This window comes from Lutjanus erythropterus, chromosome 23 (assembly GCF_056507025.1).
Source record: "Lutjanus erythropterus isolate fLutEry1 chromosome 23, fLutEry1.hap2, whole genome shotgun sequence".
Taxonomy (NCBI): domain Eukaryota; kingdom Metazoa; phylum Chordata; class Actinopteri; order Lutjaniformes; family Lutjanidae; genus Lutjanus; species Lutjanus erythropterus.
Window position 1 is genome coordinate 2,033,703 of NC_139339.1, and position 21,764 is coordinate 2,055,466.

Consider the following 21,764-nt stretch of genomic DNA (forward strand, 5'->3'; position numbering starts at 1 on the left):
TCTGGGAAACGGGGCCCTGACTGATTTTGCAGAGATCTCAGATCTCAACTTGTGTATCAAATATGATGCTAATGATGTGCACAAAATAGGTTTGATTTGACGACTACAGATTTGACATATTATGGCTGAGACACATCAAGCAACATTTTAATGAATTTGTCTAAAAATAGAAAGTTTACCGGTGCTTGAGCCGTACTCCTGCATTTTTTACAACAGAAAGTGAGACAGGGTTTGTGCCTGATTAAATCATGCTTTTGTGAAAAACCTGTCAGAGTTGATGGAAATCAGGGACACAAGTTTAAATGGCCAACATTTTCATAAAATGATTATTGTAATAGCACATTTTCATACCTGTTATCAGTAGGTCGTTAGTTTTAGATTTTGAAGACTTCTGACACAAAGTTTTCTGGTACAGAGCAAGTGTAGAGATTAAAAAATAAACTTAATGCAGAACTAAATGCTGGTTATTATCAAGTGTTATCACAAAGTATTGACTTTGAAAAGTGGAAGTCTGTCCAGTTATTCATTAACTCACCAAGACGGAGTCATAACATGTTCATGCAGCGACCAACCAAAATTGTCCCTGAAGACTTGCACTAAGGAGACACACCTTACTTTTTTATATGGAGGGACTTTCACCGTACAGTTCTGTAGTCTCGGGAGAGAGCTGACTCAGATGCAACAGGTATGTGTCTCTTCTTCAGTGAATATATCTTTACTTAAATTTTAATGGTGCTTTCACTGCCTTTTAATTATAAGGGATGTAACAGGAATAAATAGACTGCTGTTTATTTTAGTTCAGATTTCATAAAACGTCATCATAATCACGGCCTGCATGGCGAGATAAGGTTAGTAGAATCAGTGACTTCGTAAAACCATTTGATGGACTTGCTTTCATATTTTTTCTTCTTTAATTCCTTTTATTTCTCTGTATTAATATTAGCATGTTTTTTCTTGTTCTTACATGCTGTGTAACCTTCATATTGTGGCGAGGCAACCTTCCCCTAATGCTAACGGAAGTGCTTTCATTGTTTAGACCTGCCCCAAATCAGGATGTTTCTTTATCTTAATCAAAGCAGTTTGTCAAAGGAGTCACAGGAACCTCAGACTGTGGTGTTAACGTTCTTCACTAGGTGTTCTTTGTAAGCCTGTAACCAACCCCAATATCTGGGAACATAATCCAGTCGGGAATTACCAACATAATTATGAAAACAATTTTGGATCATTACATAACTTTTAGAAGACAGAGGTAGGATTATTACGGAAGGGTTTACTGGAATGTCATTCATCATCTGATTTATTAAATGTTTTATTTATAAAAACATGGTAAAAGTGGATTTTTATGGTTGGTTACGGTTTATCCTTTTTACTTCTTATTTCCCCCAGAAATCCAGGATGTTCTGCCTAATCGATGGACTCCTCCTGAATCTTAAGCTCAGATCCTTCAGTACTTTGGTTTTCCAGCTCACTGTGATCCTTCTACTGACAGACTCGTGTAGAGGTGACTGACACACAAACATCAGCTCTAGATGACGGGAAAAATAAAAAGAAGGGTCAACTTTGAATTAAAGCAATCACTGAATCAATGCAGACAATAACTGTGTACATGAGTTCGTTCCGACTTTAGGTCTTTGTCTTTCTAGGAGGCGCTGGATCATCTCAAACAGTGGTGACGTTAGTCGGTGAGGATGTTTTCTTGCCGTGTCTCCTGGAACCTCCCCTGGATGCTGTTTCCAAGACTGTCGAGTGGGGGAGACCTGACTTGGACCCCAGATTTGTCCATGTGTGGTATGAAGGTCAAAACTATCTAGTCAACCAAAACCCGTCCTACAAAGGCAGGACATCAGTCTCCAGAGAGAAACTGAAGCATGGAGACCTTTCACTGAAACTCTCTGCAGTGAAACTCTCTGATAATGGAAAATACAGATGCTACTTTCCTTCACAAAGTAAAGAGTCGACTGTAGAGCTTGTTGTCGGTGAGTGACCTTAAGTTTTGGTGAGTTTAGGTGTTAGCAGCTCTCCTGTTGTCTCTCTGCAGGTCTGACATCGGGGTGGACGATCTGTCAGCTCTAAACTTCTCTTCTCTCCCACCATCAGGTTCTGTCTCCTCACCGCTCATAGCAGGAACTAAATCAAACAGCAGCACACTGGTTCTCCAGTGTGAGTCTGAAGGCTGGTATCCAGAGCCTGAGGTTCTGTGGCTGGACAGTGAGGGACACGTCCTCTCTGCTGGACCTACAGAGACAGTCAGAGGTCCTGATGGTCTCTATACTGTCAGCAGCAGAGTGACTGTGGAGAAGAAACACAGCAACAGCTTCACCTGTAGAGTCCAACAGAAGAAAATCAACCAGATCAGAGAGATAAATATTCAGATTTCTGGTGGGTTTTCTGCCCTAATATCTTTATTTTTTCAGCCTTAAAACAGCTGACTGTGGTTTCATATAACTACTGTTCTCTTGTGGTTTTTTATCATTCCAGATGATTGCATCGTGATCTCATCATCTTCTGCTGCTTGTATCAGCATTATTGTGGTTATTGGCCTCATTTTTATTCTCGCAGTAGTTTTTATTGTGTGCAAATGGAGACAAAAGCAGACTAAAGGTGAGTGCAGCTCTTTGATTGTGATGTGAACAGTCAGACATCAGATGTCACTGCTGTCTACATCTTTACCACTCATTGTTTAAACAGTTTTACAAACATAAATTCATGGATCACGATGTTTAAAATTCCAATATTGAAGTTTTAGTATTCACTGGTGATCTGTTAAGGGTGAACATAACATCCAGAGCTGTGATTGGTTCCAGCCCTGTGACCCTGTGAGATGGATGGAAGTTTATATTGAAGACAAAATCCAATCCAAAAGATTCCTAAGTTTGGACAATATGTATATTCTTTAGAATAATATTTTCTTTTATTGTCTCCTGTTTCAAGGAATGTTTTTCATTGTCTCTGTAAAATGTGATGATGCACAAACAGAACAAGTTTAAAGTGAATTCAACACAGTTTCATGTTCTTATTTTCACACAGACAGAAAAACTAAAGCTGAGGAGAGAAAGAAAGAGAGAGAGAGCAGCTTCTGGCAGACTGGAAGAAAATGGAGGATTTGAAGAAAGAAAAGGTCAAACTTGAAGGAAGGTTACAGGAAAAAGAGGAAGAAGAGAAAGACTTGGAGGAGACGATTCAGATGCTGATGGAACAAAGAAATGAACTGAAAAAACAGAGTGATCAAGTTCAACATCACAGAGACGACATGATGAAAAACCTGGATGATATCCAGGACAAGATGAAGTCAGTGGATGAGATGGTAGAAAGAAACTCAGCTCAGAGTCAGGAATACTGTGACATGAAAAGTGTCACATTAACTGCCAAAATGCATCTCATGAACAGAAGACGAGAAGCTGATAAACTTCAACAGACAACATGGACACTACTGCACAAAACATACAGTGTGTTAAATACATTGACAGACAGGAAGAAGGAAGTAGAGAAGCAGAGGGAGAAAATCAGAGAGCAGCTGGAGGAGATTCAGAGGAAACTTCAGTCAGAACACAAACAGGAAACTTGATCCACTCAGATTATTGATCACTGAGTTTTAATTTTTTCCGCTGCTGGTAAAGATTTCTTTAACGCAGTGACAAGACACATGTGATGTGTAAAGATGGGAATAAAATAATGCCATTATAAATAAGAATGTCCATGACATTACACATTAGACAATTATTTTTGCAAAACATATTTTGATCAAATTGAATTCCTTTCTGATCAATTTGATATTTTTGTACTTTTGAATGAGTGTATTACTTCATGTTTCCTGCTTTTGATGAACTGTAATATTGTGATTTATTACATTAACTTTGAGTTTGTTGTGATTATTTTGACCAAAACTGACTGAACTGGAAGCAGTTTTCTTTCTTGATGCAGTTTGTATATTTTTTTTTCTGCTGATATCAGTTTATTTTTTTTACACTTTATATTGATAAAAGTTTCTTACTTGAACTGAATTTTAATATTTGTCTTATTATTGGGTGTGAATATATAGTAGGGTTTGGATCTTTATTTCATGTGTTTGATAGAAAAATTAACAATTAACACAGCAGAGAATAAACTTGAAAAACAACACTGACAAAATTTATTTCACTTTAGAGCTCTTCCCTTCTCCTGAAGTGGTGGAAATTATGTATAGCTGATTATTATTGTCTTTATAAAATATATATAAATATTAAAAAATAAATGCAGTGTTTCTTCACACTTTGGTTGTACATTTTCTGCAGAAAGGACATTAATCTGTGACAGCTCTGTGCAGCTCCACTTTTCTTGCAATGCATTTTGTTCTTATATGTTGCAGTTTAGGTCCATAAAATATTCAAAGATTCAGAAGCTGTTTGCATCAGAACCAAAGTAAGAAACCATAATTCTCTGTGGTTGAGCTGCCTTTGATTAAACCCACAGCGTCTCTTCAAAAACACGCAGAGATGGTTTGGTTGCTCTGCACAGAGTTTGTCAGGGTTGTAAAATGTCATCGATTCATCGTTTTATCCTCTTAGATAATTTGTGTGAAATTTTGACATAATGAATGAATTTGTGTGTGTTTTGTGAGGTCACAGTGACCTTTGACCACCAAATTCTAATCAGTTCATACTTCAGTCTAAGAGGACGTTGGGGCCAAATTTGAATGAGACGTCGCGTTCACGTAAACAGGATGGCTGCTGACCATGGTTATTATGGTTAATATAATAAAATGTGGCAGTAATAGTTTTTTTCTTTTGTGTTTAAACTGAGTATATGAATGTGAGGTGTGCAAATCTGTTTCAGATGTGTAATAAGTGGCTGATTTACAGCAGAGGGCAGAATAGAGCAACTTTTACATATTTCATATGTGACTAAGCCTGGAAGAGGAGAGAAGAAGAGACAGAGAGGATAGGATGGAACCTGTGTTCTCCTCCGTCTTTGTGTCTGAACAAGAGTGAAAGGTTCCACAACCAAAGAGCGGAGGCCGTCAGAACAGCAGATTAAGGACCATAGTTTTGGAATAACATGTTCAGGTGTGGCACTTCCGCTCAGGTGTCCACATACTTTTGTTCACGGTAATCAGTGCAGAGAAGATTCAAGAACCAAAAGGTCACAGGGACTTTGACTTTGACTTTGATTTTAACACCAATGACTTCACATTTGACTGGAAAATACTTGATACTGTCTCTGAAGCCCAACGATTAAAAAATGTGTTATTTAAAAAAGTGAGAATCCATGAATCAATTTGTTTGTGTACAAAGACTATGCAGTCATCAACAAAAAATAAATGGGTCAAAAATTACAGACGGAGACACAAGAACTTCCAACTTTACATTTGAAGTGAAGCGTTGCACTTCCATACAAAGTTTAGTGGACTTTCAAAGGACAATTTTTAGAAAAGACTCATCATAATTGATGCAGCACAAGTTGAAATGCTCTGCCTCTAAACCTACACTTCACTAGATCCTACATTTCCCATCATGCAAGTCGGTTGTGTCTCTTGCTCTACTTTCTCTGCCTAGAAAATGCTCACATCTTTCAAACTACATGCATACAAGTATTTTTGTCCTCCAGATTAACGGCTGTATGACTACAAACCTCTGTGGTCTGTCCTCTGCACAGGAAAAGGAAGCAGCAACACTTTCACCTAAAACACATTTAGCTTGAGTTCAGACAGACGTTCAGTCAGTCAGCAGCGAGACGCCATGGAGGTCACAGCTCTCTGCATCACACTCAGTGAGTTTCTTTCTATGAAATTTAATAGAACTCAAAAGATCAAATGTAAAATGTGCTTGAAACTGAAAGCAAATTATTAATCAATAATTAACCAATGAGTGTTATCAAGCTGATGTGTCAAATTTGCCTTAATTATATAAAATACGATGTGGCATCTTCTGCATAATCCTTCTTATAGTTGTTTGTCTTTTATTCCTTTGTTTTCTCTTAAAAGTTAAAAGTTAAGTTTAAAGTTAAACTTAACTCATATATCGTCATTGTTGATAAATGTGCTTTGTACCTGTTATGCTGGGTTTCAAAAAACCACAGCAAACCACCATAACTTCAGTTGTATAATAGTATATACTATTATACTACTATACAACAATTTAAAAAAAGAAAATACATTAAAATCAGACCACAGACCCACAACTACAACAACTATAATCCACAGTGTGAAAATGCATTAAAATGAAGCAATCACTGTCTTTTTTGCAGCATATTGCCTTTTATATTTACAATTCAAAAATAGTATTTTATTAGAATATAAATGTTACTAACTTCAAATGATCATAAACATCCAAAAACCACTGAATTCATTTGATTTTAAAAGTTACCTGGCATCACGTATCATAAAATAATAACAAATGTCATAAATAAATAATGATAATAATGGTCACGTAAAGAATTACAGTAAAATATACAAAAGAAAGTTTTTCATTGATCCAAATACCCAGATATTTACAACATTTCACATTCCACATTATCTTGACATTAACAGAACAGATTTCAACATCATAATTAATTACCAACATTAATTTTGTCTTTTTGCAGTTTGGGACCATTTTAAGTTATAAAGATGTTTTAGGCGATGGTTAAATGAGAGCTGTAGATTTAGGGTGGTGGCATGAATGGAGTCTGACACATATAGAGGACAGTGTCATCGGCGTAAAGATGGACATTTGGTGATATGATTGATATAAAACTGGCTGTTATCATATTTGTGTCATGTTGCAAAGTAATATATAATGCACATATTAAGACATTACGTCTCTGTGCTGTTTTCTTTTGTTTCTTCAGTGGTAGAAGTTCTGTTGCTGTTCTCTGCTCAGAACCATCACTCTGTTCACAAAGCTGGTGAGTTCAGGTTTAGTAATTAATTGTATAAACATAAAAAAAATAATAACTAACATTTGTATTTATATGCTCAGGGTGTTATTTGTAAAATAAAGTTTTTTATGTATTACATCTAGGAATAGATGACTTTTGTTTTCTATTTTCTTCTGTCACAGATGCAGCTTTTCTTCACATCAATCCAAACAGACTGCAGTTCTTTGAATATGAGACCATCTCACTTCATTGTTCTGGTTTTCACGGCCCGGCTGACTGGAGAGTGATGAGAAATATTCCCTCAAATGAGACATCAGCAGGACGCTTGGACATTAATCCTGCCTATATTTCACACAGTGGAGAATACTGGTGTGAAAATGGAGACGGAGAGAGAAGCAACACTGTCAACATCACTGTCACCCGTATGTTTAGTCAACTCACTAACTCAAGTTACTTTTATGTCGTTCAAAACTGATAAAATGTGACTGAATGCTTCAGTAGGTCTTCAGTTCAGTATTTTTTTCTCAAACTTCTTCATTTTAGATTTTAGATAAATTCTGTGTCGAAAAAAGGATCAGAACTTTATATGTAATATGTCAAAGTATATCAGTTGTTCAATGTTTCACATCATAAAATATATTAACAAAGTCTCTAGGGACATAAGGGAGCCCTGGTGGTTCAATTCTGATTATGGTTCACTGACTGATCAAATATATCTAAATATATTTATTAAAATATTGGTTTTCCTTCTTGTTCAGGTGGTGATGTGATCCTGGACAGTCCTGCTCTCCCTGTGATGGAACAGCAGGACGTCACTCTGCACTGCAGAAAACAGGGCGATAAATCCAAGTTCCCAGCTGATTTCTTTAAAGATGGTCGAGATTTTAGGCCTGGATTTACAAATGAGAGGGCCATTTATAATGTTTCCAAGTCTGATGAAGGACGCTACAAGTGCAGAATATCTGGAGCTGGAGAATCAGCAGAGAGCTGGCTGACTGTCACAGGTGAGACATACGAGTATTTATTTGCTCAGTACTTTAGAAAGGAAAACCTTTAGATTAGGGCTGTCAGTTTAACGCGTTAATTAGATTAATTAATTACGCTGCAAATTAACGCGCTATAAAAATTAACGCAATTAATCATGAGTGGCAAGTCAATGCGCAAGCATTTTAAATTTGGCCCATTGAGTTCGGCACGCGTGTGATCCGCGGACCACATGTGAGCATCATAGTTTTACTGTCACTGTTACTTTTGTATAAGTTATAATACCAGAAATCTCAATGCAGAGTTGCAGTGAAAAGAGGACAAATGCGGCTGTATGCAGCGCATCTCTGTGAAGAGCGACTGATTTAAAAGTCGTCACATCACCTTGAGTGAAATCCAGACCATAACTTTTTTCACTGATGTAACTCTGCTATAACCAAAGAAACAGATCATAAAACTGTGATGTTCAGTGAAACTTTGGTGATATCAGCTGTCTTAACTTCTACACAGCTCCTTTCTGTTCACCGCTGCAGCTCTGTCTCACCCCGTCTGTGACACAGTGTGTCTGCTGATTGATCGTGACTTCTAACCAATCAGATGTGCTGCTGTAGGCGGGACATTGAGCCAGACTACAGAGTGTAGTTGTATATTATACTGTACAGTGTATAATGATCTAATATATGTATAGTATATACATAGTACAGCACTGTATAAGTTTGAAGTTTTTAATATATTACCATTATCATTACTATTATCATTATTATTACATTACATAACTATGGTAATAATTACAGACAGACAAAGATCAAAGACAAGTGCATTTTTAAAATAATTTAACTCTAATCCCACCACTTTTTTCTTTTTTGCTGAGCCGAAAAATGATCCGATCCGTGACTCAAACCCGTGATACGATCCGAACCGTGAGTTTTTTGATCCGTTGCACCCCTAAGAGCGAGGCAAGCTTACTTGGACCTTTGAACGGCAAGTTTATTTATAAAAAGAACAAAGACGGGACTATTAACAACAAAGCAGTGATTTGTACCTTGTGTATTCAATTGATTAGTCATGCACTACAATTTTGTAATGTCCTAGAATTCAAATTCTTTATTTTGGGACCTTTAGCAGATATGAGATTAAAATGCGATTAATTAGATTAATTAATTACAAATCCTGTAATTAATTAGATTAATTTTTTTAATCGCCTGACAGCACTACTTTAGATATTACTGTGTTCATGTCAATATTCTTGCTATAGTATTACACCTCTACCAGTAGTAAGGGTAAAAGTTAATATATTGCCATGAGGATGCTGGGGCTCTAAAGCTCAACAAATCTCTTCACAATCTACCTGTGAGATGATGAGATTTCACGCAGTAAAAAAAAAGATGTTTTGGCTGATCGTGGTGCTCGTGGTGGTAGGTCTTTTTCACCAACGTGGAACTGGCCCCTGGTCTGGTTTGCTTTGGAACCTGAAAAGTTGTTTCCCAGCTGAAACCACAAAGTAGCAAATTTTCCATGGGAACCAAATCAGCGAGTCTGTTGATGATAATCCTTCATTAGTCTGGTTCTGCTCGACACTGGTGGGAACAAAGATGGTTTGCAAGCACCGAGGTTCCAAAATCTTAAATGGGACAGAATCAAACAATGAGAGCTTTTTTTTTCTTTCCTGTTAAAATGGCTTTTTTTAGGGGAAGTTTTTACTTAATCATTTAAGGGTCTGTGGGACGGGGTTATTGCACGCTGTACAAATGGTGAAACGACCTGAGGCAGAAAATTTCCCTCTTAAATAAAAACAAAAAGCAGTGACTGAACCTTTTGAGGATTGTCTTACCTGAATTGTAATAGAATACAGGTCAAATTATTGGATCCTGTTTTTTGTAAGCTTTGCACAGTGTTCCAACTTTTTTGGAACTGGGGTTTGCACTTCTTTGCAGGTACTTTTTCATAAATCACTGGAAAAAAAAACTTTCACCTGATGTTGGCACCAGATGAAATGTGAGGGGACCAAAACTGTTGCGGTTCAGACTCTTGGGACCATGAATGTTTGTGCGAAATTTAATGGTAATCCATCCAATAACTGATGAGACATTTCTGTAACAAATAAAATGTCAACCTCAATATGGCACAAGAGGATAAGGTCAGGGAATCAGCAAAAATAAGAGGATCCATCCTCTGGACACCCTGAGTATCTGAATCAAACTTCATGTCAGTACATATGATCAATGCAACATCTTTTCTCATGTTAACAGATTTTACTCCAGCACTTCAAGCAACAACACCTCAAGAGGCTCATCTTCCTCCCTACTCTGGCTCCAATCAGCTGTCCATCCCACTGATGGTTGTCTTCAGCGTCTTGTGTGTCGCTGTGCTGCTGTTGGTGTTGGGACTACTTCAATGTTGGAAACACAGAGGTAATGAAATTTGAAATGTAGTTTCTTTGATATAGAATGGCTCCCTAAAGTAAGAAAACAAATTCATTACTCCCAAAAAAATTACAAATGATGATGAAACTATGACGACACATCACAGTTACTATGGTAATACCAGCACAGTATCTTTGAAATTGACCCGCCCCTTTTTGCTCTGTGGTACAACAGCAATTGAGCAAACTTGGTACCTGGTGGTTTCCTGTGTGTAGCTAGGCTACATGCTCGGCTCGTCTATGTTAAGAAGTAAACCAAATTTGAACAACAGTAGAAAGATTTTGCCTGTGAGCTTGTAAAAGAGACACTTACAGGGACATCTTAAGTTTGCTAACGTTAGCAAAACTCTAGCTGCCCCATTAATGCTTACAGGTACATACAGGTTTTGGAGTAACATATACTTCCATCTAGACAGTGTCTTTTGTCAGAGATGTCCCTGCTTGTGTCAGTAAGACAATGCCAAGACAAATTCTGTATGTGGTCCAACAGTGTCCAGGTTCTCCACTGACCCGCCTGCAGTCCAGACCTGTGTCCCAGCATTATGAAGCACTAAATATGAATTTGAACAAATGGAATACCAGTTGAAATTTTTTTTTGTAAATCATGGCATTCTGTTTTTCTTTATGTTTTCTACAATGTCCCAGCTTTTTTGGAGCTGGGGCTGCAGATCGGCTGGGTAGTAGGAAACAGGAAAGGAGAAAGTTGACAGCTGAGATTCCAAGTTTGTAAGCCTAAGAAAAAAAAGGAGGTATGAGGGGTCAGTTCAAAGGATACTGGGCTGGTATTACCATAGCAACCTAATCTGTGGATTTATTGTTGTGGGCCTCGTGTGGCATGAAAGAAAGTAAAGATGTGGAGGTTGGGGTGGTGTCTGAGTGTTTAAGAGACCAGAGTGTGCATGTTTTTACAGACCTGCAAGGGCTCTATTTTTATCAAGCGTTACCAGTTTAACCAAGTGTTTTTGTTTAACCCTATTCACACCTTAACCATAGCTTGTTTGCTAAAGCCACAGTCTGTCCCTAACCTTTGCTCTGCTGCAGTTGTCCTGTGCAGATGTTCTAAAAAACTGAGGAATATTTTTGGAAATATTAGCATAGAAACAATCTTAGGTCTTGCAAAGGTTATTTATCACAAGTCTGTCCTCTATTTCCTTTCTTTTTTCATATATGTCATTATTTTTTTACTTCTGTCGTACAGTAGCCTGCTTTTCCTCTAAGATGCCAACAACAGGATCAGAGGCAGGTGAGTTTCAACCACAACAATGTACGTTACTGTCATTATTTAAATACATTTAGGTAAGATAATCAATTAAGTAACTGTGTAGTAGTATTGTGTTAAAATTTTTCATTTGAATTTCAGGACAAATGACACGTCCGTCTTAATAATACTAATTTTGAAATAATTTTGAAATTTTTTGTTTCAGTGTGTGAACATGTCAGTGCAGATCCACAAATAGCTACATATGCTAGTGTCAAAAAACCCAAGAAGAACAAAGGTATGTCTTTGAAATTGTCTTTTTAAAATGATAAATTCAAAGATTTCTTTTGCAACTTTTAATTCTATTTATTTTCTTTTTAGATTAACACAGGACTGTATATGAAGTTTGAATTAAGTCATGTAGAGATCACTGTCATCAGCAAAGTATTGATTAATAATTGGTGCCTTTGTTTCTGTCTCTCAGCTGCTAACAACTAATTAACCACCTAGCTGCTAAATTGTTTTAATCAAGCTCCATGTTTTTCTGTTTAAATAAGGTATAATTGAATAATTTTAAAAATGTTTCAGGCTGTCAAGATGCAAATGTCGTGGAGGATACAGATGATGTGACGTATGCAGTTGTCACAACAAAGAAGAAGAAGAAGAAGCGAGGTACTTTACTGACACTGATGTCTTTTATGTAGCAAATTCTGTCTTAGTGCTACAGATTTTGGTCTAGTATGTGTGTGTGTGTGTGTGTGTGTGTGTGTGTGTGTGAAGGTGTGTGAAGGTGTGTGATTGGCTAAAAGAGACCACAGCAGTGAGAGTGGACAATTAGAAAAAGGCACATAAAGTCCAAATGGATTCACAGACTTCTTGTGATAAGTTTGGTCTTAAGATGAATATAATGATGCATGCGTGTGTGTGTGTGTGTGTGTGTGTGTGTGTGTGTGTGTGTGTGTGTGTGTGTGTGTGGTTGCAGCAGTTGTGAATTCACAGTTGTTTAACTTTAAATTAAGTACATTTATTACAGTTCAAACATCCATTCAAGTTTAACCTTTTTTTCTGTTTAATAACGGGGTTTGTAACATTGGACAAACCAGCAACAGAGCAAGTTTCTAATTATTAATGTGGCCTGAGCTTCATCTTCCTCTGCATCAGTAACTGTTTCAGTGGTTTTTGAGTGGAACAATGAAAGCACCTCGTTCTATCTGGCTCTTGTTATTCTTGTCTGTTCATATATCTGAAGGCGGTGTTTGCAAGAACACAACTGCTGCAGCTTTTAAATACTCTTCCTGTGGTTAACTGCCAATGTTGATCTATTAGTACAGATCAGTTTGACTTGAAGAAGACTTCACACCGAATGACAAACCTTTAAATTTAATGAGATGGTAAAATAGCCAGAGGACAATTAACACACTGTGTGTCACAGTTTTGTAGTTAAGTTGAACACAATTCAAGATTTATTCAACCCTTACTAACAGTAATCCAATTATATGAAGCTAAAAAGGTTTAAACAGAAAAATAAAACTGTCGTCTACAAAGTGTTTCTTTAATAAAACTGAAGTCATGTTTGTGTTTTATAATTTTAGCTGTTTAGCTGCTATTTGTCTATAAATGGTTATGAACTCTCTCTACTCACTACTTAAATTATTTGCAAATATTCTTTTTTTTTTCTCAGTTGAAACACTAGATAGTAATGTTTGTTTTCCTTTTGTATCTCAGTTCCTGGAGAGATAAATGTTCCTGATCCAGACACATCAACATATGCTGTTGTTGCACTACAGCAGAAGGACAGAGGTATCACACCTGAATTAATTCTGCTTACATTAAGTTTAATCAACTTAGTAGAAGCTTTTGTAAATTCTATTCACAAATTGTCAATTATAATAACATGCAATGAAAAAATTTTGGTCAAACTGGCTTTAGAGGAAACCTGAGTGTCATCGGCATAAAAGTTGATGCAAAATCCAAATACAAAATGCAAATCAATACAGATACACAAAATGAGCCATGAATAACTTACATGGAATTTTGATTTATGCATTAATTTCTGAGCATGTTGATATAGTTTACAGTTTACATGCAGTATCATACATAAGTTCTATGTTTTTTCATGTTTTTGAAGACTAGTTGTGTGACGTGTCTTCCAGGTCACTGACAGCAGAAGCATCAACTAAAGGATGGAGGAGAGACTCCATCATTGTGAAACTACTGTTAAACAGTGTTTACATGACAGAAAAGGGATTAAAACACAGGACTACTCCAGAGATTTATAACTTTTTTTAATCAGCATGTATATTTTTCAAACTTTTTTCTGATACAGTAGAATTTTTGTACAAGTGTGACTGACCAAGATAAAGTTTGGTTACATCTGTTTATCTGTTGTCATGATCCTGTTTGTCTACATGTGTCGTCCATCCTCAGTAGATTTAGTTTGTGTTCAGCTGGTTGTTGTGTAGCTGGTCTATGAGGACTGATTATTAATTTGTTCACTATAGTGTATTTATCAGATGTGTGTATATACATGAAGTGGGCGGGGTTTATGTCCTCTACTGTTTTGTCATGTCGTCCATCTTTATATACAGACAATTTATTTGTTAGTTTTAAGTAGATTGACTGTTAAAAGTGTTTTAAAAGACTGACATGGTTCATAAGTTTTTGAGATCACCTTTACCCTTCGTCTGTGAGCCTCAACTGACTCACAGCATCAGTGTCTATTTTTAAAAGGTGCAGTATGGTCTGACAGTTAAACCACGTGGTCCTACCTGCTCTGTCTGTTTCCACGTCTGATGAAGCTGTGTGGTCAACCACTGATCTTATCTTTCTCAGAGATGTCCCTGCTTATTTCAGCGAGACGATGCAGAGACACAATGTGGACGTGTTCCAACGGCGTGTCTTCGTAGTAAAAGAGTTCAGATCCCAGACTGACCTGCCTGCAGTCCAGACCTGTCTCCCACTGAAAATGTGTGGTGAATTATGAAGCACAAAATTCGACAACAGAGACCCCGAACTGTTGAGCAGCTGAAGTCGTATATCAAGCATGAATGAAAACGATTTTCACTTTAACATCTCCTGTCACAACTTTGTTACAGCATCAAATTCAGATGAGTGTATATGTACAAAAAACAATAAAGTTATTTAGTGTGAAAATTAAACAGCTTTTTTTTTTGCACCATATTCAGTTGAATATAGGTTTTGGAAATCATTGGTCTATTTATGTTTTAAATAACGTCCCAGCTGTTTTGGTATTGGGGTTGCAGTCGTAGTGATGTTGGTATTATTTAAAGCTCAATGCTGCCCCCCTTTAGAAATAGGTAGAAGGTAGAAATAACATCAAATTATAGCTGCTGAGCAGAAATGAGTCAGGATGGACATTTTGAGGAGGAAGACAATGAAGAAAAATACAAAAGGGTCTGTAAGCAGAACTGTGCAGACCATAAGTATCTTTGAAAGTATGTGTCACAGTGGAGATACTCACCATGTCAGACACCATATATGGCTTCATACTATTACTACAACCAGGAGAGCTGCATGTAAAGGTACATTTCAAATGACAATTACATGAAGGTCAGTCAGCAGAACTGCCCAGCCCACAAGGGGGTTTCATTAGTTTTGATGTTTTTGAGAAGAACAGGTCAAACATCATCAAAGTGATAGGAGACACAGATGATTAGTTCTGAATTTTGAGAAAACATCTATAAAAATTAAGTGGACTTTCAAGAGATAAATATTAGAAAAGAATTGTCAAAACTGATGCACCAGAGGATGAAATATCCTGCTTTTTCTGTCTCAGACATGCTACAAACCTCCAATATTCTGGATCCTACATTTCCCATCATGCAACTCAATTGTGGCTCGTTCAAACTACATGCCCCCTGTTTGTAAACTGCCTCTGGACAGTTCAAGACCTCAGTCAGAGTATTTTTATCCTCCATATTAACGGCTGTATGACTACAAACCGCTGTGGTCTGTCCTCTGCACAGGAAAAGGAAGCAGCAACACTTTCACCTAAAACACATTTAGCTTGAGTTCAGACAGACGCTCAGTCAGTCAGCAGCGAGACGCCATGGAGGTCACAGCTCTCTGCATCACACTGAGTGAGTTTCTTTCTATGAAATTTAATAGAATTCAAAAGGTCAATATAACATGACAATGGTGACAGTGAAATAAGATCTGATATGATTGATATAAATGGTGACTAAAACTGTCCCAAGGACTGATTCTTGAGGAACTCAAGCAGGGTTGGGGTTTGTGTATCATTTTGTAGTATAATCAATACATATTTCAGTTATGATTATGGTCCAATTTTTGTCCTAATTTTTCTCAGTTTTAATTTTATTTTGTTCCAGTCATTTTTTTAAAAAAATTTGTCTCTCTATCAAATATCATAAAGTGCCATGTTGAAATATTTAAGTTGAGAGATTGATAATATGACAATAACTATTTACTTATTTACTAATAATACCTGATCAAAACACCTGGTGATACACAAACAGCAGTACTTGTTATTCACTGTTTTTATGTCATCATATTTGTGTCATGTTGCAAGGTAATATATAATGTACATATTAAGACATTACGTGTCTGTGCTGTTTTCTTTTGTCTCTTCAGTGGTAGAAGTTCTGTTGCTGTTCTCTGCTCAGAACCATCACTCTGTTCACAAAGCTGGTGAGTTCAGGTTTGTGAATTAATTGGATTATACAGTTTTTTATGATTATACATGTCTTTCTTGCTGTTTCAATGTGTTGTGACATGTCGTATTTTACAGCATTATCAAAGGCTCTCTTTATGTTATAGTATGCAACACGTTTTCTAAGAGGGTGGATAAATTTGGGAATAGATGCCTGATTTTTGTTTTCTATTTTCTTCTGTCACAGATGCAGCTTTTCTTCACATCAATCCAAACAGACTGCAGTTCTTTGAATATGAGTCCATCTCACTTCATTGTTCTGGTTTTCACGGCCCGGCTGACTGGAGAGTGATGAGAAAAACTTCCTCAAATGCTGCACGATGGGAGACATCAGCAGGACGCTTGGACATTAAACCTGCCTTTGCACGGCACAGTGGAGAATACTGGTGTGAAAATGAAGACGGAGAGAGAAACATCACCTTCAACATCACTGTCACCCGTATGAATAGTCAACTCACTAACTCAAGTTACTTTTATATTTTTCAAAAATGATAAAATTCTTCATTTTAGATTTTAGATAAATTCTGTGTTGGAAAAAAGGATCAGAACTTTATATGTAATATGTCAAAGTATATCAGTTGTTCAATGTTTCACATCATAGAATATATTAACAAAGTCCACTTCATGGACATATTGCACTTACACAAGAGTCTGTAGAGTCATAAGGGAGCCCTGGTGGTTCAATTTTGATTGCGGTTCACTGACAGATCAAATATATCTAAATATATTTATTAAAATATTGGTTTTCCCGCTTGTTCAGGTGGTGATGTGATCCTGGAGAGTCCTGCTCTCCCTGTGATGGAACAGCAGGACGTCACTCTGCACTGTAGAAAAAAGGCAGAGGAGTCCAACCTCCCAGCTGATTTCTTTAAAGATGGCCAAATGTTTAGGCCTGGATATATAGGCGAGACGACCATTTATAATGTTTCCAAGTCTGATGAAGGACGCTACAAGTGTAAAGTAACGGGAGCTGGAGAATCAGCAGAGAGCTGGTTGACTGTCACAGGTGAGACATATGAGTATTTATTTGCTCAGTACTTTAATCAGAACTTTAGATATTTTAGCAATTTTCTTGCTATAGTAAATGTTACACCTCTACCAGTAGTAAGGGTAAAATTTTATATATTGCCATGAGGACTCTGGGGCTCTAAAGCTCAACAGATCTCTTCACAATCAACCTGTGAGATGATGAGATTTCACGCAGTAAAAAAAAAAAAAAAAAAAGATGTTTTGGCTGATCGTGGTGCTCGACAAAGAGCTGGTGGTAGGTCTTTTTCACCAACGTGGAACTGGCCCCTGGTCTGGTTTGCTTTGGAACCTGAAAAGTTGTTTCCCAGCTGAAACCACAAAGTAGCAAATTTTCCATGGGAACCAAATCAGCGAGTCTGTTGATGATAATCCTTCATTAGTCTGGTTCTGCTCGACACTGGTGGGAACAAAGATGGTTTGCAAGCACCGAGGTTCCAAAATCTTAAATGGGACAGAATCAAAAAAAGAGAGCTTTTTTTTCTTTCCTGTTAAAATGGCTTTTTTAGGGGAAGTTTTTACTCAATCATTTAAGGGTTGTGGGATGGGGTTATTGCACGCTGTACAAATTGTATAACGACCTGAGGCAGAAAATTTCCTTAAATAGAAACAAAAAGCTAAACCTTTTGAGGATTGTCTTACCTGAATCGTAATAGAATTCAGGTCAAATAAATGGATCCTATTTTTTGTCAGCTTTGCACAGTGTTCCAACTTTTTTGGAACTGAGGTTTGCACTTCTTTGCAGGTACTTTTTCATAAATCACTGGAAAAAAAATACCTTTCACCTGATGTTGGCACCAGATGAAATGAGAGGGGACCAAAACTGTTGCGGTTCAGACTCTTGGGACCATGAATGTTTGTGCAAAATTTAATGGTAATCCATCCAATAACTGATGAGACATTTCTGTAACAAATAAAATGTCAACCTCAATATGGCACAAGAGGATAAGGTCAGAGGAGGATCCATCCTCTGGACACCCTGAGTATCTGAATCAAACTTCATGTCAGTACATATGATCAGCATCTTTTCTCATGTTAACAGATTTTACTCCAGCACTTCAAGTAACAACACCTCAAGAGGCTCAACAGACTCCTCATCTTCCTCCCTACTCCAGCTCCAATCAGCTGTCCATCCCACTGATGGTTGTCTTCAGCGTCTTGTGTGTCGCTGTGCTGCTGTTGGTGTTGGGACTACTTCAATGTTGGAAACACAGAGGTAATGAAATGAAATGTAGTTTCTTTGATATAGAATGGCTCCCTAAAGTAAGAAAACAAATTCATTACTCCCAAAACAATTACAAATGATGACGAAACTATGACGACACACCACAGTTACTATGGTAATACCAGCACAGTATCTTTGAAATTGACCCGCCCCTTTTTGCTCTGTGGTACATCAGCAATTGAGCAAACTTGGTACCTGGTGGAACCTTGGTCAACCTCCTGAGGGGTCAGTTCAAAGGATACTGGGCTGGTATTACCATAGCAACCTAACCTGTGGATTTATTGTTGTGGGCCTCGTGTGGCATGAAAGAAAGTAAAGATGTGGAGGTTGGGGTGGTGTCTGAGTGTTTAAGAGACCAGAGTGTGCATGTTTTTACAGACCTGCAAGGGCTCTATTTTTATCAAGCGTTACCAGTTTAACCAAGTGTTTTTGTTTAACCCTATTCACACCTAAACCATAGCTTGTTTGCTAAAGCCACAGTCTGTCCCTAACCTTTGCTCTGCTGCAGTTGTCCTGTGCAGATGTTCTAAAAAACTGAGGAATATTTTTGGAAATATTAGCATAGAAACAATCTTAGGTCTTGCAAAGGTTATTTATCACAAGTCTGTCCTCTATTTCCTTTCTTTTTTCATATATGTCATTATTTTTTTTACTTCTGTCGTACAGTAGCCTGCTTTTCCTCTAAGATGCCAACAACAGGATCAGAGGCAGGTGAGTTTCAACCACAACAATGTACGTTATTGTCATTATTTAAATACATTTAGGTAAGATAATCAATTGAGTAGCTGTGTAGTAGTATTGTGTTAAAATTTTTCATTTGAATTTCAGGACAAATGACACATCCGTCTTAATAATACTAATTTTGAAATCATTTTTAAATTTTTTGTTTCAGTGTGTGAACATGTCAGTGCAGATCCACAAATAGCTACATATGCTAGTGTCAAAAAACCCAAGAAGAACAAAGGTATGTCTTTGAAATTGTCTTTTTAAAATGATAAATTCAAAGATTTCTTTTGCAACTTTTAATTCTATTTATTTTCTTTTTAGATTAACACAGGACTGTATATGAAGTTTGAATTAAGTCATGTAAAGATCACTGTCATCAGCAAAGTATTGATTAATAATTGGTGCCTTTGTTTCTGTTTCTCAGCTGCTAACAACTAATTAACCACCTAGCTGCTAAATTGTTTTAATCAAGCTCCATGTTTTTCTGTTTAAATAAGGTATAATTGAATAATTTTAAAAATGTTTCAGGCTGTCAAGATGTAAATGTCGCGGAGGATACAGATGATGTGACGTATGCAGTTGTCACAACAAAGAAGAAGAAGAAGAAGCGAGGTACTTTACTGACACTGATGTCTTTTATGTAGCAAATTCTGTCTTAGTGCTACAGATTTTGGTCTAGTGTGTGTGTGTGTGTGTGTGTGTGTGTGTGTGTGTGTGGTTGCAGCAGTTGTGAATTCACAGTTGTTCAAATGTAAATTAAGTGCATTCATTACAGTTCAAGCATCGATTCAAGTTGAACTTTTTTTCTGTTTAATAACGGGGTTTGTAACATTGGACAAACCAGCAACAGAGCAAGTTTCTAATTATTAATGTGGCCTGAGCTTCATCTTCTTCTGCATCAGTAACTGTTTCAGTGGTTTTTGAGTGGAACAATGAAAGCACCTCGTTCTATCTGGCTCTTGTTATTCTTGTCTGTTCATATATCTGAAGGCGCTGTTTGCAAGAACACAACTGCTGCAGCTTTTAAATACTCTTCCTGTGGTTAACTGCCAATGTTGATCTATTAGTACAGATCAGTTTGACTTGAAGAAGACTTCACACCGAATGACAAACCTTTAAATTTAATGAGATGGTAAAATAGCCAGAGGACAATTAACACACTGTGTGTAACAGATTTGTAGTTAAGTTGAACACAATTCAAGATTTATTCAACCCTTACTAACAGTAATCCAATTATATGAAGCTAAAAAGGCTTAAACAGAAAAATAAAACTGTCGTCTACAAAGTGTTTCTTTAATACAACTGAAGTCATATTTATGGTTTATAATTTTATCTGTTTATAGGCTATTTGTCTATAAATGGTTATGAACTCTCTACTCACTACTTCAATTAAATTATTTGCAAATATTCTTTTTTTTTTCTCAGCTGAAACACTAGATAGTAATGTTTGTTTTCCTTTTGTATCTCAGTTCCTGGAGAGATAAATGTTCCTGATCCAGACACATCAACATATGCTGTTGTTGCACTACAGCAGAAGGACAGAGGTATCACACTTGAATTAATTCTGCTTACATTAAGTTTAATCAACTTAATAGAAGCTTTTGTAAATTCTGTTAACAAATTGTCAACTATAATAACATGCAAGGAAACAATTTTGGTCAAACTGGCTTTAGAGGAAACCTGAGTGTCATCAGCATAAAAGTTGATGCAAAATCCAAATACAAAATGCAAATCAATACAGATACACAAAATGAGCCATGAATAACTTACATGGAATTTTGATTTATGCATTAATTTCTGAGCATGTTGATATAGTTTACAGTTTACATGCAGTATTATACATGATTGATATGTTTTTTCATGTTTTTGAAGACTAGTTGTGTGACGTGTCTTCCAGGTCACTGACAGCAGAAGCATCAACTAAAGGATGGAGGAGAGACTCCATCATTGTGAAACTACTGTTAAACAGTGTTTACATGACAGAAAAGGGATTAAAACACAGGACTACTCCAGAGATTTATAACTTTTTTTAATCAGCATGTATATTTTTCAAACTTTTTTCTGATACAGTAGAATTTTTGTACAAGTGTGACTGACCAAGATAAAGTTTGGTTACATCTGTTTATCTGTTGTCATGATCCTGTTTGTCTACATGTGTCGTCCATCCTCAGTAGATTTAGTTTGTGTTCAGCTGGTTGTTGTGTAGCTGGTTTATGAGGACTGATTATTAATTTGTTCACTGTAGTGTATTTATCAGATGTGTGTATATACATGAAGTGGGCGGGGTTTATGTCCTCTGCTGTTTTGTCATGTCCTCCATCTTTATATACAGACAATTTATTTGTTAGTTTTAAGTAGATTGACTGTTAAAAGTGTTTTAAAAGACTGACATGGTTCATAAGTTTTTGAGATCATCTTTACCCTTCGTCTGTGAGCCTCAACTGACTCACAGCATCAGTGTCTATTTTTAAAAGGTGCAGTATGGTCTGACAGTTAAACCACGTGGTCCTACCTGCTCTGTCTGTTTCCACGTCTGATGAAGCTGTGTGGTCAACCACTGATCTTATCTTTCTCAGAGATGTCCCTGCTTATTTCAGCGAGACGATGCAGAGACACAATGTGGACGTGTTCCAACGGCGTGTCTTCGTAGTAAAAG

General features: G+C 36.9%; 2 protein-coding genes and 1 long non-coding RNA gene across 3 annotated transcripts; all 3 read left to right on the top strand.

The window, feature by feature from the left end:
* Positions 1-618: 618 nt before the first annotated feature.
* LOC146305249 (butyrophilin subfamily 1 member A1-like) lies at positions 619-4,220 on the top strand. The gene is made up of 6 exons (XM_084712851.1): positions 619-685; positions 1,387-1,501; positions 1,644-1,976; positions 2,098-2,379; positions 2,479-2,601; positions 3,028-4,220. Exons 1-6 carry the CDS (start codon positions 677-679, stop codon positions 3,105-3,107), a joined length of 942 nt encoding a protein of 313 aa, XP_084568977.1. The 5' UTR covers positions 619-676; the 3' UTR covers positions 3,108-4,220.
* LOC146305250 (high affinity immunoglobulin gamma Fc receptor I-like) lies at positions 3,251-21,715 on the top strand. Its single transcript, XM_084713057.1, has 11 exons — positions 3,251-3,326; positions 6,805-6,861; positions 7,017-7,256; positions 7,593-7,838; positions 16,892-17,137; positions 18,200-18,373; positions 19,049-19,093; positions 19,275-19,346; positions 19,637-19,720; positions 20,578-20,652; positions 21,006-21,715. The coding sequence occupies exons 1-11, from the start codon at positions 3,251-3,253 to the stop codon at positions 21,011-21,013; spliced, it is 1,323 nt and encodes a 440-aa protein (XP_084569183.1). The 3' UTR covers positions 21,014-21,715.
* Positions 11,415-14,232, top strand: LOC146305251 (uncharacterized). Its single transcript, XR_014769132.1, has 5 exons — positions 11,415-11,483; positions 11,665-11,736; positions 12,027-12,110; positions 13,164-13,238; positions 13,592-14,232. It is a non-coding gene; the product is annotated as an uncharacterized LOC146305251 (long non-coding RNA).
* Positions 21,716-21,764: the final 49 nt, after the last annotated feature.

Bases quoted from the DNA above. Each gene is read 5' to 3' on its own strand.
- LOC146305249 (XM_084712851.1), top strand. The intron at 1,977-2,097 runs GTGAGTGACCTT...TCCCACCATCAG, and splicing joins GACTGTAGAGCTTGTTGTCG to GTTCTGTCTCCTCACCGCTC. The intron at 2,602-3,027 runs GTGAGTGCAGCT...ATTTTCACACAG, and splicing joins GAGACAAAAGCAGACTAAAG to ACAGAAAAACTAAAGCTGAG.
- LOC146305250 (XM_084713057.1), top strand. From the start codon at position 3,251: ATGATGAAAAACCTGGATGATATCCAGGACAAGATGAAGTCAGTGGAT. The intron at 7,839-16,891 runs GTGAGACATACG...CCGCTTGTTCAG, and splicing joins GAGCTGGCTGACTGTCACAG to GTGGTGATGTGATCCTGGAG. The intron at 17,138-18,199 runs GTGAGACATATG...TCATGTTAACAG, and splicing joins GAGCTGGTTGACTGTCACAG to ATTTTACTCCAGCACTTCAA.